The 15,255-nt window shown below is 49.5% G+C and overlaps 1 protein-coding gene across 23 annotated transcripts in view; it reads right to left on the minus strand.

Annotated features, from left to right (window-relative positions):
* Positions 1–15,255, minus strand: part of Hdac4 (histone deacetylase 4) — a 266,924-nt gene that overhangs the window by 44,868 nt on the left and 206,801 nt on the right. For 16 of the 23 annotated variants that reach the window (XM_017319487.2, XM_017319480.2, XM_017319498.1 and 13 more), the window contains 5 exons: positions 13,899–14,011; positions 11,015–11,131; positions 10,732–10,927; positions 8,383–8,621; positions 1,793–2,047 (listed from right to left, as the gene is read on the minus strand). In XM_017319487.2, the coding sequence (XP_017174976.1) occupies positions 1,793–2,047; positions 8,383–8,621; positions 10,732–10,927; positions 11,015–11,131; positions 13,899–14,011 (920 nt within the window). The remainder of the gene's footprint in view (positions 1–1,792; positions 2,048–8,382; positions 8,622–10,731; positions 10,928–11,014; positions 11,132–13,898; positions 14,012–15,255) is intronic. The other 7 variants (XM_017319488.2, XM_017319486.2, XM_030252550.1 and 4 more) reach the window with 1 other exon arrangement.

The raw sequence follows: 15,255 nt of genomic DNA on the forward strand, positions 1-15,255 counted from the left end.
AAAGAGGAGATTTCCAAGGTTGGCCTGGCCAGAGGCAGTAGTGAACACTTCCTAGGGCCTGAGAGAGCTGAAAAGGGAAGCCATTTTATCCCATGCCACTGCTGCATATTAAAAAGGCAATCTAACTCCAGCCCACACCCACAAACTTCATCTCAAGTCCTATTTGGTGAACAGATCTTATGGAAAATGCTCACTCCTGAGAAACACAGCAAACCCTGAGCTGTGAGCAGAGGAGAGGAACTTTTTTGCAGACAGGAGGGGAACTGCAGACACTGGGACACAGTAGGGAGGCAGGGCACCTCTAGTAGGCTGTGAACACCCAGGCCGAAGCAGAAGGCTCAGAGCCTCCCCAGCTTGCATCTCCATGGGGCCCAGGCTGGCTCTGAGTGATATTCCCTCTGTGCATTTCCACAAACTGTTCTGTGCCTGTGATCCCCATGAAAGAGCTTCATTGATTATTCTCCAGAGAACACAGGAAGTTAGGACTCCTAAGAACTGTCTCATGCTTGGAGCATCTGGTGTCTATAAGACATCAGTACCGAAAGCAGCTACTGAAATACTCTGACGTACATCTGTATGGTAACAGAATACTGGGTTTCAACAACGGCAAGTAGGTACTGGCTTCCTAAGAGGGTCTACTCCAGACATGACAAACACACCCATGTCCCTTTGTGTCTCTTAGACTGAGGGAGTGGACAGTTCTGGCCACGAGCTATTCCAAGTGCCTGGCTCACAAGACTGATGGCATTTGTCACCCTCTGTGAATTCTACTAGACTGTAAAGAGCAGTGTTTATGTGTGAGGACAGACTATAAAGCCTATTCCCAAAGGAGATATTCAGGAGAAGCTAAGCCACCCTCATGGTGTGACTGCTATCCAGCTGTTCCAGGAACCATATGAGAATGAAAGTCAACAGGTGCTTGCTGGAGGAACCCTGATGTTCTGGACTAACCAAGTGCTACAGAGAAGCAGAAGCTAAATCTAGAGTGTCATTGGACTGAGGAGGGGCGTGGCTAGGAGAATCCTGGAGTCCAGCAAGCAGGGTATACCTATGAGCCTACACCGAGAACAGTACTCAGGTACTGCTTCTTGGGAGTACAACTCTGGATCCCCTAGCTCACCTGTTACTCCTGAGACAAAAGCAACTTCTCTGGGGGCTCCCTGGCTTCTAACCTAGGGCTTTCTAGACAAGTGTCTGTTCTTCACTGAAAATTACCAGTCAGTCTCTGGCAGTCTGCTACTGTTACTGCACCCTGAAGCTCACTGCCTGCTCTGGACTGGAAGGATGGTTACTACAACAGCAGCACCTAGGGTCCCAGTCTCATCAGACCTCGACTCCTTTTTTTGTTGTTTGTTTTTGAGACATGGTCTCACTATGTAGCCTTGGTGGGCCTGGAACCCACTGTAGACCAGGCTAGCCTTGAACTCACAGAGATCTGCTTGACTTCGTCTCTAGTCCTGGAATTAAAGTCACGCACCATCACACCCCGCTCCTTTCTGATTAACACCCCAACTCCCCTGCTCTGCTCTAGTTCTAGTGGTTATGCTGAATCTCACCAACACTTGTTTTGGGGTTACAAGCTACAGCCTCCCATACCAGAGGAAAGTGCAGGCTGGATGACTGAGAAGTCCATGCACACCTTCCGAGGGCAGGTGTCAAATCCTCGTGTACCTGAGAGTGTACAACAAACCCAGCCCACCTCTCATGAAGGCAGTAAGATGGCTAGGGTCAGAACAGTGAGTGTGTGACTCAGAGGCCAGGAGAAGCTGAGGGGCTACTGTCCATCCCACACCTGTCTGAAGAGCAGCTCCTGCTCAGTGGCTGGGCGCTGGCCGGGCTCTGTCTCTCGAGTGGCCTCCGCTTCTTCCTCCTCACTCTCAATGGGCTCCTGCTTCACCTGCACACCAGCCAGGGAGGGCTCCTTCTGCCCAGGTAGCCGATCTAGGTAGGGCTCATCCAGCAAGGCCTGGTGCTCACGGAGCTCCTCCTCTGTCTCCTCTGGGTGGCTCTCAGGCTGCCGAGGTGGCTCACTAGGTTTGGAGATTATCTGCAATGCGGAGGAGACAAAGGAAGTCAGGATAGTCATGGGACTTGAAGAATCCTCTGCATTTGTATGATCCAGGGCCAGCAAGTACTATTTACCCAGACAGCATGGGCCCTAGCATTATCTGAGACACACAGGAAATGATGCTCAGGACTAAGGTAATGTGGCCTGCAGACAGACGCAGACAGATACTAGGTACTCAGTGCTCATGCAGTGTTTCTGTGTGCCAGGTAGGAAAAACTAAGGTTGCAAGTGTCAGCTCACTGTGCAGAGGTGAGTAAAGGTAAGCTCGAGAGAGGCCACAGATGTTGTGAGTAACATCCTCCTTAGATGCCACCTAGCAGGACATACTGTGGCTGGAGAAGAGCAACAGAAGCAGATGTGAGGTACCCTGTGGCAAGAACCCAGTACAGACTTGGGAGGGTCCAGAAGAAGTTCTCAGAAGCTGCCTCTCTGGAAGCTTAGGGAAGTCTCAAATAGAAAGGATCTTTGGGACATACCATCAGTCTGTGGGGGACAGTACTGGTGGTGCCAAGCTCCCCAGCTAATTTTTATGAAGCTACCACATGGCTGTGAAATCAAGACTTCCCCAGTTATGTTCTGAAAGCCTAACCTGCTCAGGGAATCTCATTCCTAAAACCTCAAGACTCGAAGCAGAGAGGAGGAAGCCAGGGAGACACTGACCACAGGGCACTGCTTCTTACCAGATTGATGAGCTCTGTGGGACACGGGATGCTGATGGTGGCACTTGTCCTGTATCTTAAGCATGCTGAGTACGAACATACATACAATGAGGTGGCTGAGTGAAGTCCTAGACATGTGAACTGGCATGGCTGAGGTTGTCATATTGTACATATGTAGATCAGCACACTGCACACTGTAGACAGCCTCAATAAAGCTAGGCGAATTGAGCCCATAACACCTTAGTGAGCTGTCAAGCCTCTCCCCAGCTGATGGCAAAAGACTAGGTAGGCAGGCTTCATAAAAAATGCACTGTTAAGTATTTGCTCCCCTTCATAGTTTGTGATGTGCTAATGGCACCTTACTCCTGGGTATCCCAAACTCCTAACTCTGATTTTGGGAAGGGGAAGGGGAAGGGCAACTGACACCAGTCTGGCAAGCACCAGGGGCAGTGTAACTGGTAACAGAATGAGGTGAACTGGGTGTCTGATGTCAGGTTTGCTGAGACAGGTCAGGGTCAGGGCTATGGCAGGGATGGAAGTGACAGAGTATCTTTAGATGACATAAAGGAAATTCCCTGGGGAAGCTGGTTTCACCTGCTAGGGAGTTATAGCAGAGGGACAGCCAGGACCCAAGAGGAAAGATGGGGCTGGGAACAACCTAGGGCCTCTGGAACAGGCTATCATTGCCCAGGAGCTCATAGGTGTAAAAGAGGTGGCAACAGGGCTATGGATGCAGAGACAGACCACGGGGCTCAGAACATGGCAGAGGGCTCAAAGAACTTCCTTTAGGCCCTGGGTAGAGAATGGCAGGGAAGTGTAAGCTGCAGTCGGGCTAGAAAAGTTGAAGTATAAGCACTGGGATGCAGACAGCAGGTCAGGACCAGGGATGGCTACCTTCAGGAGGCATAAGTAGAGGCAGAGGTAGAAAGGCGGGCCTAGAAGGATAGGTGCTCAAGCAGTCAGAGCACGACAGAGGCCCTCTCTTCCTCCCTTCCTCTGTCTGTCTGTCTGTCTCTGTCTTTCCCTGTCTCTGTCTGTCTCAGTCTCTGTCTGTCTGTCTGTCTCTCTCTGTCTTTCCCTGTCTCTGTCTGTCTATCTGTCTCTCTGTCTGTCTGTCTGTCTGTCTGTCTGTCTGTCTCTCTCTCTCTCTCTCTCTCTCTCTCTCTCACACACACACACACACACACACACACACACACAGGAGCGGGTCAAGAAAGGCAGAAAGGTATCACCGCTGTATGGCTGACCTGCCCAAGGTGACTCAGCTCTAAGAGGTTATAAGTGCCCAGGGATAGTGGCCCATGATGGACCTGAACTCAGGTCCCTCCCTACTCTAGCTAGGGTGGCACTCAGAAAACAAAGCAACTGTTCAAAGTAGGCCATGACAGGTAGAAGCTGTCATAGGAAGGGTGCAGGGTGTCTTCTGAGAGGAGGAGGCAGTGTAAGTGTGCTGTGGGCAGACAAGCTCCATTCCTAACATGTTTATTACTCAACACTGGAGAAAGATATCAGAAGAGCATGCATGCCATTCACCTCTCATCTACAGCTTGGCTAAAGGAGAAACAGACAGAGGAGCCTTTCCTCCCAATACCTTTATGTGAACAGCTGAGCCTCATGATGCTCACAACAACAGTCTCTGTCTTATGGCCCCACAGATATCCACTAACAACTTCTGTGATCCTTTCTGGCTTGAACACGTCCTGTTTTCTGTTTGGTGTCATGTCTCTTCAGTGTCCTTGTACCACCTATGATTCTGAGTACCTTCTATTTTTCTTAAGGTTACAGTTCAAAGTATCCCTCTGGACAACATTCAACATTCCTAAAGGCTGGAGTCTGCCTAGTTAATCTAGGCAGGAATCCTGAAAGTGACACGTAAGGGAAAGCAATGTCCCCTTAGAACCCTGGGCTCCTGTTAGCTGGCCTGTCACCTCAATGTCGACTGTCCATGGCTGAGGAGGGTACCTCTGGGGAAGTTTGGGGGGTGGGAGGGAGTGCTCAAATTAGTACATGGTTGTGGCTTCTCCTAGCTGTGCCTGATGCTGGGGAGGCCCAGACTTCCCTGTTTTCACTCCAAGTTGGGTACGGATTGCTGACAGTATGAGAGCTCACTGATGCTACTACACAGGCAGGGCTGCAGCTTTGGCACGATATAGGCAGACAGAAACTCCAGAACAGGGAGCAGGGAACAGGGAGGCTCTCAAGGGGCCACAGCTTGGCTAGGCCTCCCTCTAGAGGATGTCTATCAGGGATGCTGCCATGGCAACAAGGGCCACTGAGAGCCCTGCCAATGATGCAGAACAGGCCATGGCCTGCAGGGGCTGGGCCACTCTGCTTAGTACTGATGCAGGTGCTGGTGCAACTAGACTTCATGAGCTATAGTCACACAGGAGTCTCTGTCCCCTTTGAACGTATCTTTGCTTCTTTGTGGCCACAGAGATGGGATCTTCAAGCAGAGCTGGCTTAGGGAAGCAAACCTGGCCTCAGGCAACATAACAAGAGAGGCCAGTAGGGAGGCAAGCAGTAGCTTGCCAACATGTCAGTTCCTGTTGTCCAGAGGCCTCTTGACACCAGGACCGTGTTTTATCAAGGGATGAACACACACACACTACCATATCCAGAACAGCGGGAGTAAAACATCAGACTAGAGTTCAGTGCCAGGACCCCACTGGCAAGCACAGGCATTTAAAACTATTGGATGCTCATAGTAAACCACCCATAGCAGTCCAAGTTCTCATATATAAAAGAGAGTGAGGCTCAGTGAGGCCAACGCTTGGCCTTCACAAAGAGCAAGTGATCTTGTAGACCCACCATTGCTGCAAGAACTGCTTTCAGCTATGGGGAAGATGTTCTAGGTATAATTTCTGACTTTTCAAAACAAGGCTGTGGTGAGGTGGATAAGGAGGCAGCAATACAAAAGGGTGCTTCCCTGTCAGGATGGGCACTACACTGCTGCCCTCAACAGCCTTCTTTCCCTGGGCAATTTCTCCCCTAGCATGCTTTTATGAAGTACATTAATGTGGACACAGCACTCATGTCAGGAGCTGACACCCAGGTGGGTACACTGGCTACCATTCCAATCCCAAGAAATCCAGAGGAGAGCCAGTTCAGAAGCCCTGTTTTGTCCCTTGGAAAAATGGCAACAGTCACAAATGACTGCTGAAAACACAATGCTAGGATGAGTAATTAACTTCTGTCACATCTTTGGAGCACTGGCACTTTAAGATGGAGGCTGAATGCACAGTGGGTAGGGAGCCCAGCCGTGGTCCCCACTGGGTCAAGCAGGAAGTAGATGGCCCTCAGGTGTGAGCCTCTCACAGAGCAGGGCAGGAACACTGGTGCCAGGCAGCACAGAGAACATCACTGTCTTCCTGGGCGTCCCAGGAAAACATTGTATAAACGTTTCAATCAACTGTCATTTGCTATCACAAATCAATCACGTAACAAACCCCAGTGAGATTACCCAGCTTCTAAAGTCATCTTCAAGAATGTGCCACATGAGAATGGGTGTTTCCTGTCTTCAAACCTCCTACCACACCACTCAGGTAGTGACACAGTGAAATTAATAAGCCTAGGCTGGCATTAGAGGGATGGATATGAAAGTGCTTTGACACCTGGGAGTACAGACACTTGGCAGGAACCTGTCTCGCTCCCAGCAAATGCCTTTCTGTGTAAATGATGGGATGTCTGGAGCCCCCAACTTCTAAGATGCTCAGAATGTTGGGCATGAGGGCTGTGGGCTGAGGGACTGATATCACTGTGCATGACAGGCAGGAGAGGCCTGGCTGAGCCTGCGCTAGGTATGTGGTCTGCAGCAACTTTCTTGGGAAACCAACTTGATCCTGGCCCTCTCAGCTTGCAGCAGAGATTACAGTGGGATGGGTGTGGATGGGAGACACCGACTCACTGTGGGGCTCAGCAGGCCCCTATGGATTGGAAACAGGTGCCACTCTGAGCATGCATTCAACTTCCATGACAGTCTCTCATCCCTGATCCACCTCCATAGGGAAGCCACAGAAAGCAAAGGACCAGTGATGGCATGCCTTCATCTCAGTCTTTTCTCATTTTTAGTGTCCTGTGGTCAATCAACATCTAAAAATATTAAATAGAAAGTTCTAGAAATAGATAAATCCTGAGTTTTCAGCTGCACACTGTTCTGCTCAGCATCATGAAGCCACTCCCTCCCGCCTAGGACAGGCACCCATCCTCGTGCACATGCTGGATGGGCTGCTCTCCTAAGCCGGTGAGGAGCCACCTTCATTCTCTGCTTGACTGTTGTTCACAGGGTGCTTCCCTGCCAGTTTCAGGAACCGACTGAGTGTCCTGGACTGTATCCCATCCCAGGTAGGGAGAATAAATTAAACCCATAAGCCCTAAAATTCACATCTTTAAACTGAACAGTTCAGTAGTTTACAGACCTGTATAACCATCACTATAACCTAACTTGGGAACATTTTCATTGCTCCTAAACATAAATGTTACACCCACAGACAGCTGTTTCCATTTCCCTACAAGTTGCAGCACTTGACATCACTAACTTAATTCATGTCTCTAAGGCAGTGGTTCTCAACCTGTGAGCCGCATCCTTTTGAGGATCGAATGATCCTTTCATCACAGGGCTTGAATATTACATATCCCGTGTATCATATATTTACATTAAACTTGTAAGAGTAGCAACGTGACAGTTATGAAATAGCTATGAACTAACTTTATGGTTGGGTGTCACTGTAACACAAGGAGCTGTATTAGAGGGTCACAGCATCAGGAAGGTTGAGAAGCCCTGCTCCGAGGCCTAAGCTGGTCACTTCCTGTGAGTGAAACATAGCAGGAGGCGATTGTGATAGGCTTACTTCCCTGACAGCCAGGTTTTGGAGCCTCTATATGCTGCATGACCCCAAGACAACGGTAGGTGTGTTCTGTCACCTGTCACCACAGGATAAACCCTGGAGATGCTCCATCCACAGTTTGGCTGCTATGAGCAGTACAGAAGAGGATTGTGGACAGGTTTCTGTGAGACATTTCCATTTCTCTTGGAGAAAAGCTGTTGGGCTGTTTGCAGAACTGTCACTGAGCTGATATGGAAGGTATCTGACTTACAAACCTGAAGGGGACACACTAAACTCTCTGTCCCTGCTCGCCAGCAGCACAGTACTAACTTTTCCTGTAGATGGGGCTGAGAGACTCTGACAATCTGACAGTACACAGACCTCTCCAGGCTGGCCTGCTTCCAAGCTGCTTTTGATGGTATAACTCCCACATTTAAACAGTTACAGGTGCCAGGTGACTTGAAAAATATGTTTCAGGGACTTGATGCCACTGTAAAGTTGTAGGCCTTTGGTGAGAGTTTGCTTAAAGATCTACTTGGCAAATGACTTAAGAAAGTCCCTAAAAGAACTGCCTATGTGGATTCCCACACAAGGATGCAGAGGCCTCTTGCAAGGATGCGGCCCACTGCTTACAGGTGCAGATGGGCTGTGAGGAAGGCTCCACACAACAGCATACCTCCCTAGGCTCCCCACCGTGCACCAGAGTGTGTGCTCTGTTTTCTCCCTTCCCCATTTTGGCCACTCATGGTCAGCAGGGGCTGAGGGAGGACAGCAAGGAGCACCCCGTCTGGCTGCAGGTGACTAGCTCTAGAAAGCAACAGGACACACCCACCTTGCTGAGGTGCAGCTGCTGCTGCTGGAACTGTTGCTTGTGCTTCTCCAGGAACTGCTGGTGCTGCTGCTGGATCACCAGGTGCTGCAGGGCCTGTGCGTTCTGCGGCAGGGGTGCTGACTGCGTGCGCCCCAGAGGGCGGTGCTGCCGCAGCTTGTGAATGGATGGGGACACCCTGTCCGCACCAACCAGGGACTGTGAGTGGAGGGGCAGCGCCCCCAGGCCTGAAAGATACCAGTCTGAAGATAATATGGAGGAAAAAAAAAACAGCAGAGGGGAAAAGGAAGAAGAGAGGGGAGAGATGCTGTTGAGTAACCAGTGGAGAAAATAACATGCCTGCCAGCCCAGGCACCTATGACACATGTCTGCAAACAGGCTCGATTCCAGCTAGAGGCTGTAAGCCTGGAGCTTGGGCTTTAGCAGGGCAGAGAAAGTAAAGTTACCTGGAGATCCCATTGATGCAGTTTCTCCAGGAGCTCACCAAGGAGCACTCCAGAAAGTATGGCAACAGCCTAGCATCAGCTTGCCACACATCCAATAGACGTTTCCAGAGGATGGCTCTTCTAGCTCATGCACATCCCCAAATACCAGAAAGAAGAACAGTTTGCGGCTGACATGCCGAAACTCAGGGGCAAACTGACACCCAGGCACTGTCAAGACCTTGACCTTCAGTGGATTCTACCACAGGAGATTTTGTATCAAATACAGAGTGGCACTGGGAGAGGAAAGAAGGGCTGCACAGGGAAGGAATCAGATCTTCCCTAGAGGCATGACAGCCGGGCTTCAGAGAGAGCAGGCCGGGGCAGTGACAGCACAGCATGCAGATGGTGCAGGGCAGCAGTGGCTGCAGGACAGACAGACAGAGTTCAGAGAAGTGGAAGGACTCAGAGAAGAATGTGTGCTTCACACACTTCCCTTGGTCAGTCTGCCCGGGAAGAGGGCTGTGGTGCAAGGCTGGGGTCTCTGCTAAGAGCTGACCCATTTGTCAGTGGTGTTGTGTTTAGATCGTGCTGAGATGACAGCCATGCCACGTTAAGTAGTGGGATGCTACCCTACTACTTTGGCTTGAATGTTCACAGGTCTGGGCTCTACACACAGTATTACTCTAGACAATGGGGAACGTGGGCCTCTCTGGACCACTGTGGCTGAGCAGAGGAAATCCTGTTCAGGAGGCTCCTTTCCCAGCGAGAGCTGCATCAGAAGGGGTGCTGGGAAGACTGGATAGAGTGCTGGGGGAGAGTCACAAACACAGCCCTGACATCCCAGCACTTAGAAGACTGAGGCAGGAGAGTCCGAGTTTGAGGCCAGCAAGATTTAATATCAAAACAGCAACAGAGGTTCAAATAAATACAATAAAGAGACAAACCAAAACCAAAACCCAGCTAACCCCAAAGGAAAAACCTCAACCTGGAGATCAGCACCGACTGGGCTGCTGGGTGTCAGACGCTGCCTACGGGAACTGAGTCTTTTCACTTTGTCACTCTGTGCTAGCATCTCACTCATAGATGGGAAGATGAAGCCCATGGTCCCTGGCTTCCAAGAGAACAGACAGGAAGGGGCCTGAGTGTAGGGAGCGGTCCATGGTCACTGAGACACTGCTCTCAGAGCTGGAGGAGGGTGTCCCAGCAGACCAAGTGCTGTTCCTGTCCAGATCACTGACTTGGGAGAGCCAAGGGCATACTAGGGACAAAAAGCACAAGACAGGAAACCAATACCAAGCCCTACAGACCAACTCACCCCAGTAGGTGGGAACTCTAACACACCAACCAGAGGCTGGCCCAGGGGAACACTGGAACATGGACAACGCCAGTTCTAGGATTGCTCTGGCTGTGATTCTGAGTGAAGCAACAGGTGTGAAGAAGTCACCCACTGACCTAAGGATGATGTAGAGAACTGGGCCAAGTCACCAATAGGGAGGGTTGTGTGTCTCATGAGAAACATTCCACATGCCATCATTTCTGAAACAGTCCCTCCAAAGTGTGGTAACTGGGTAAATGTCACGAGTTTACTTTGTCTCAAACTTGTATTTTTCTAAATGCAATCATCCTCAAGCTGAGAAATCAACGGTCACTTCTGCACTTCATGCACTTGCTTCCTCGAGCTGTAGGGAAACCAATCAGTGGGAGAGCAGGAGGCTAAACAGAGGGCCACTGGCACTGACTGGTACTCCTTGGTCATTTTTCTAAGCAGGACACAGTTTTTTGCCACAGTTAAGGTAGCTATCACATTACAGAGAACCATAGAGTTTCTACTGTTGTATGGGCTCAGTTGTTCTTTCCAGCCTTCTTTAAAAGCTACAGGAGGCCAAGGAAACTGCTAACGCCACAGAGATCTCCTTGTGGTTCTTACCTGTGACAAGGGGTGTCTGGGTGGGTGGCTGCTCCAGCAGGACCATGTGCTGCAGGAGGGGGTTGTGAGCTGCTGCACCGTCCCTCTCCAGGGGCGAGGTGCTCAGGTACGGGGTGAGGTGGGTCCCAGGGAACAAGATCCGCTGCTGGAGAGCTGGGAGAGCAAGCCTCTCAGCATCCTGCTGACCTGCCGCACCCTGAAAGGCAGAACCAGTAAACTCAGGCTGTGGGAACTGGAGTAGACAACCACCCCATGCCACACAGACCCACAGAGGCCAACTTACAGCGGCAGGGCCAGTGGCAGGAAGTCCCAAGGTGATGTTGGGTAAGGATGGTGACGTGTAGAGAGGAAGTGGGGCGACTGAGCCTTCTCGAGTCACAAGTCTGTGTGCCAAGCTCGTCTGTAGACAGAAGACATTGTGACCGTCAGAGTCTACTACAGACATTCCAATACAAGCAGCATACCCAGGGCTGCAAGGGCACTTACAGCATGAGGTGCTGATGTGTGGTTGCCTGGTGCAAAACAAACTGTGCAGACTGTGGCCTCCAGTGCAGGGAAGACCACAGCATGCCACCGGAACTGAATCAGGGCTCCCATTCCTGAGTTTTCCCCTCTTAATGGGCTCCTGCTACCTTGTTTGTTTTTATTCAATCTGCCTACTTACCATAAAGCTATGGGTAGGATATTTAGAACAACACATCTTAAAATATTTTTGTAGTTAGAAGTTTTTCAAGAATGACATCAAAAGCAGAAAGCAAGGAGAAAGTTAATGGTGAGGAGGAAAAACCCTGTTCTTATAAAGGTAGATGATGACAGGAATCTGCAATGCGCAGGAAAAACAAAGACTGGAATATAAAGAACTTGTCAATCATAGACCAATTAACATGAGAGCAGAACTCAATAAAGACAATGACAAAAGCACCCATTTTAAGGGAAATGAAAAAATGCTCAACTTTTATCAGTGACTGAAAAACATATTTACCAAGTCATCAAACTGACAGATTTTGTAAAAGCTCAGAAAAGCTGAACCAAGTGGTCATGGGATTATAAACTGCTGTCCTTTTTTGCAGATTGATTTCGCAGTCTGTGTTTGGAAGCCTTAAAAGCTGTGTTGCTCTTGACTGTGAGGCTCCACTCTGAATGCAGTGGGAAGAAACAGCCCTAAGAAAATGGCTCCCAAGCACATGAAGTCAGCCACAGGGTCATTTAAGCAGTCTGATGGCAGCAGAGTATGTGGCTTCCACCTTGCTGCAAGTCATAGCTAAAAGAACACAGGGACTTGTACATATCAACACACAGAGGTCAGGGACTGCCCTGATAATCATGCTAGCCGTTATTTCTGTTTATTAGAGGTTATTATTCTGTCATTACTGGTGTTACTTCTAAGGTCAGTGTTAGAGGTACATTTAGGGTAGGTTTGTCACTAGAGTTAGTGTTCTTCTTGGGGTTGGAGCAGAGGTTAGGCTTAGGGTTACTATTGGTGGCAGAGCTAGGGTTAGGATTAGGTTACAGCTTGGTATAAAATTAGTGCAGGAGCTTCCTGGGAGTGTTGGGGTTCCTCAGTGAGCCTGGGCCAGTGGTCAGACATTGCATACTCTGCAGGAGTGTGAGCATGTGCAGTTTGTAATAAGAGGTGTGTTAACTACCAGCACTTCAGGCTTTTGGGACACTGCTGGGGTTCCCCAGGGACACTACCATGAATAGCTAACACATGAGCAGCCCTCAGGCACAAGTTCATCCAATTCTAGAATGTGAAATTCAAAAGGTATGTCCACATGTGACCCAGGACTCAAACACCAGCTCTGCCTGTGACAATGACTGTCTGAGAAATGCCAGCAACCTTACTGGTCTTGGGGACGCTCTGGATGCTTTATTGATTTGTGGCAGCTCAATTTGCATATTTGGGCTTTATAAAGATGAGCACACAACTTAGAACCACAAAAGTGATGCTCCACCCAAACAAGGAGCTGTTATACATCTAAATGCCCACATCACAGATTTATCTGGGCCCATGACCAACAAGAGGGAAGCACAGTTAACATCCTAGGGCAGGAAACAGTTTTCTGGTTGTACGCTGAGGCTAATTACAGGTAGGTTTCAGCTATAAAAGCTTAGTCCTGCAGAAGGGCTGTTAAAACTTGTAACAACCTAAGAAAGTGCTAAGTTGGAAGGTTAAAGAACACCAATGATGAGAAAAATATAAGTATAAAGTAAAAGGAACCAAGCACAATGGAGTGAACGTCACTTCTTGCAGTGACCCTCATTTCTAACTTTCCAGACATAAAGGGGTTAGAAACCTGACACGAAGAAAGCACTGTGCCTGTGTATCTTCACCTGAGCCTATCAGCTCTTTGGAAGGGCAAGACTCATTTCTCAATGCTAAAGAAGGAACTCAGTCACTGTTACTAATCACAGGTTCCTGAAAGCTGACAGACAGCAGCTCCCAAGAAGTTTCCTGCTCACTGCGCTCACACACAACAGATAACAATACTGGCTCAACCCAAGGAGCTGTTTCTGGGTGTTCTCCCACATCCTGGCCTGTAGCAGCAACACCATTGGGGCAGTCTGAGTTCTCCTGTGTTTCCTTCACAGCCTGGTCAGAGCTCATCTTCCCTATCTACAGGGGAACTTGGAGAGCAGCCTCCTCTGCTGCTGCTGCTGCTGCTGCATCCTGGGCCAGGCATGTTGCTCGGGGAAGTATGTAGTGAGTGTGATGGGACCATGTTCTGGAGTCATGTTGGACCTGTCTTCTCTTTTCTGCTCCTTTCTCCCACATTAGTGTCCACCAGTAACATTCACTTCCCTAACCCTTGATTCTTGGCTGTTATAATCTGTGTATCTCTCAAATGTCCTTTTCACTCCACAACCGCTCTCACATGGCTGTTGCTTGCCCCATGTGCCTTAACGCACAGTGTGTATGATGACATCTGCTTCTGTGACACACTTGGAGAAAGAGCAAGAAAAAGGCAGATTGGGAGCTCCCAAATATTATGGGATCTGAGGTCCTCATGTTTCAGAGGACCATGATGAGGACAATAGGGAATGACACATGGAAGGCCCTTCCCAGAGTACTCCTATGTTTTGGTCTTCACTGGACTGTCAGGCACAAGGCAGGTACAAGGCAGGTATGTGGGGTGCTTGGCCTATATGAGTCTGTGCTGACCCACCTCAGCTGGAGCGCTGGGCACAGTGGGTGCGATGCCATTCTCAGTGCTGACGTTGCCAGAGCTGCTATTTGGAGAGCTGGGACCGGAGCCAGGGGCGCTGCTGCATGCGGAGTCTGTAGATGAGAGAAAGCAGTTGAGGATGGGCATTGGGTAGACTCAGAGAGCCCTACTGCCTCCCGGGGTTTCTGCCTGCTAGCCTGATACCAGTGTTTCAACGCAGGGATGCTAACACCATGCCCTCAGTCTCAGCTTTGCTGCTAACCTCCCATGAGCCTCCCAGTGATGAAGCTCTGTGGATGCACGGTTGATCCTTTCAGGGTGTGCATGTTACCTGTTCACAGTTCTTTTCCATTTCAAGATAGTTTGAAATATCATAAAGGTAAGCTCTTAAACACTTATTTATATTTGAACAAAAGACAAGTGAATACAAAGGCCCAGTGGGTTTTGGTTTTTGTTTTTTTTTTTAGCTTCGAAAGGTCAAATTCATTGTGTCTGTAAAAACAAGTTTGAACTCAAGCAACCTACGGAAACTGCTCAGTTTACATGCAACCCACTTACTTTACTATGAACAAAGTAGCATTCAGGAAACAGGCAGTGGCTTCTGCAGCTTACAAATGTGATTTGAAATATTAACATTTGAATGTGTTGGGCTTGACCCTGATTGGTGGGCTGGGCACACAGTTCCTTACACCCATGGGCTGGCTGCAGCTATCTCCTATCACAACAGCCTGGGTAGCGCCTCTCTATGTTCAGGGGCAGATGCTGAGCTTTTGAAGTCTGGCTCAGGGGCATTTTGACAATGGCATTATCTGGTTAACACTTCACAAACACACACATTAACTACTTTCCTGAAACAGTCCAGGTAGTAGCAATAGCACTCTGAGATCAAACTCTAGCCCTAGCCCTGGACACAGCAGGCCACTGAAGGGGTTCAAGGACACCCTTGCTTAACAGAGCACAGCCACTCATGCACCCAGCTAACAGGGCTCCTCAGCTGCAGAGCTGATTCAGAACACTGTCTGTAAGTATAGCCCTGCAAGACAGAGGATGGGAAGATGGAGGACTGGAGCAAACAAGCTTGCAGCCCTTCAGAGAGCGCAGAAGCTTGCCTCTATGAGTTGTGATGAGACATCATTTCACAGCACTCACTGACCAGGAAGCTGTGCCCAGGGCATCGCCTGCCCTGCACAGAAGTACGCCAAGGCAAAGACAACCTGACATCTATCTTGGCAGACGAAGAAGGCTTGGTCCTCTGTGGACTGCGTCACTTACCAGTCCCCTGAGGCCACTTCTCATTCTCTAGTAGCTGCCTACACCCTACCTCTCCACTCTAGAAGCCTGTAAACAATGCTTGCAC

The sequence above is a fragment of the Mus musculus genome, chromosome 1 (assembly GCF_000001635.26).
Source record: "Mus musculus strain C57BL/6J chromosome 1, GRCm38.p6 C57BL/6J".
In the NCBI taxonomy this organism is placed as follows: Eukaryota; Metazoa; Chordata; class Mammalia; order Rodentia; family Muridae; genus Mus; species Mus musculus.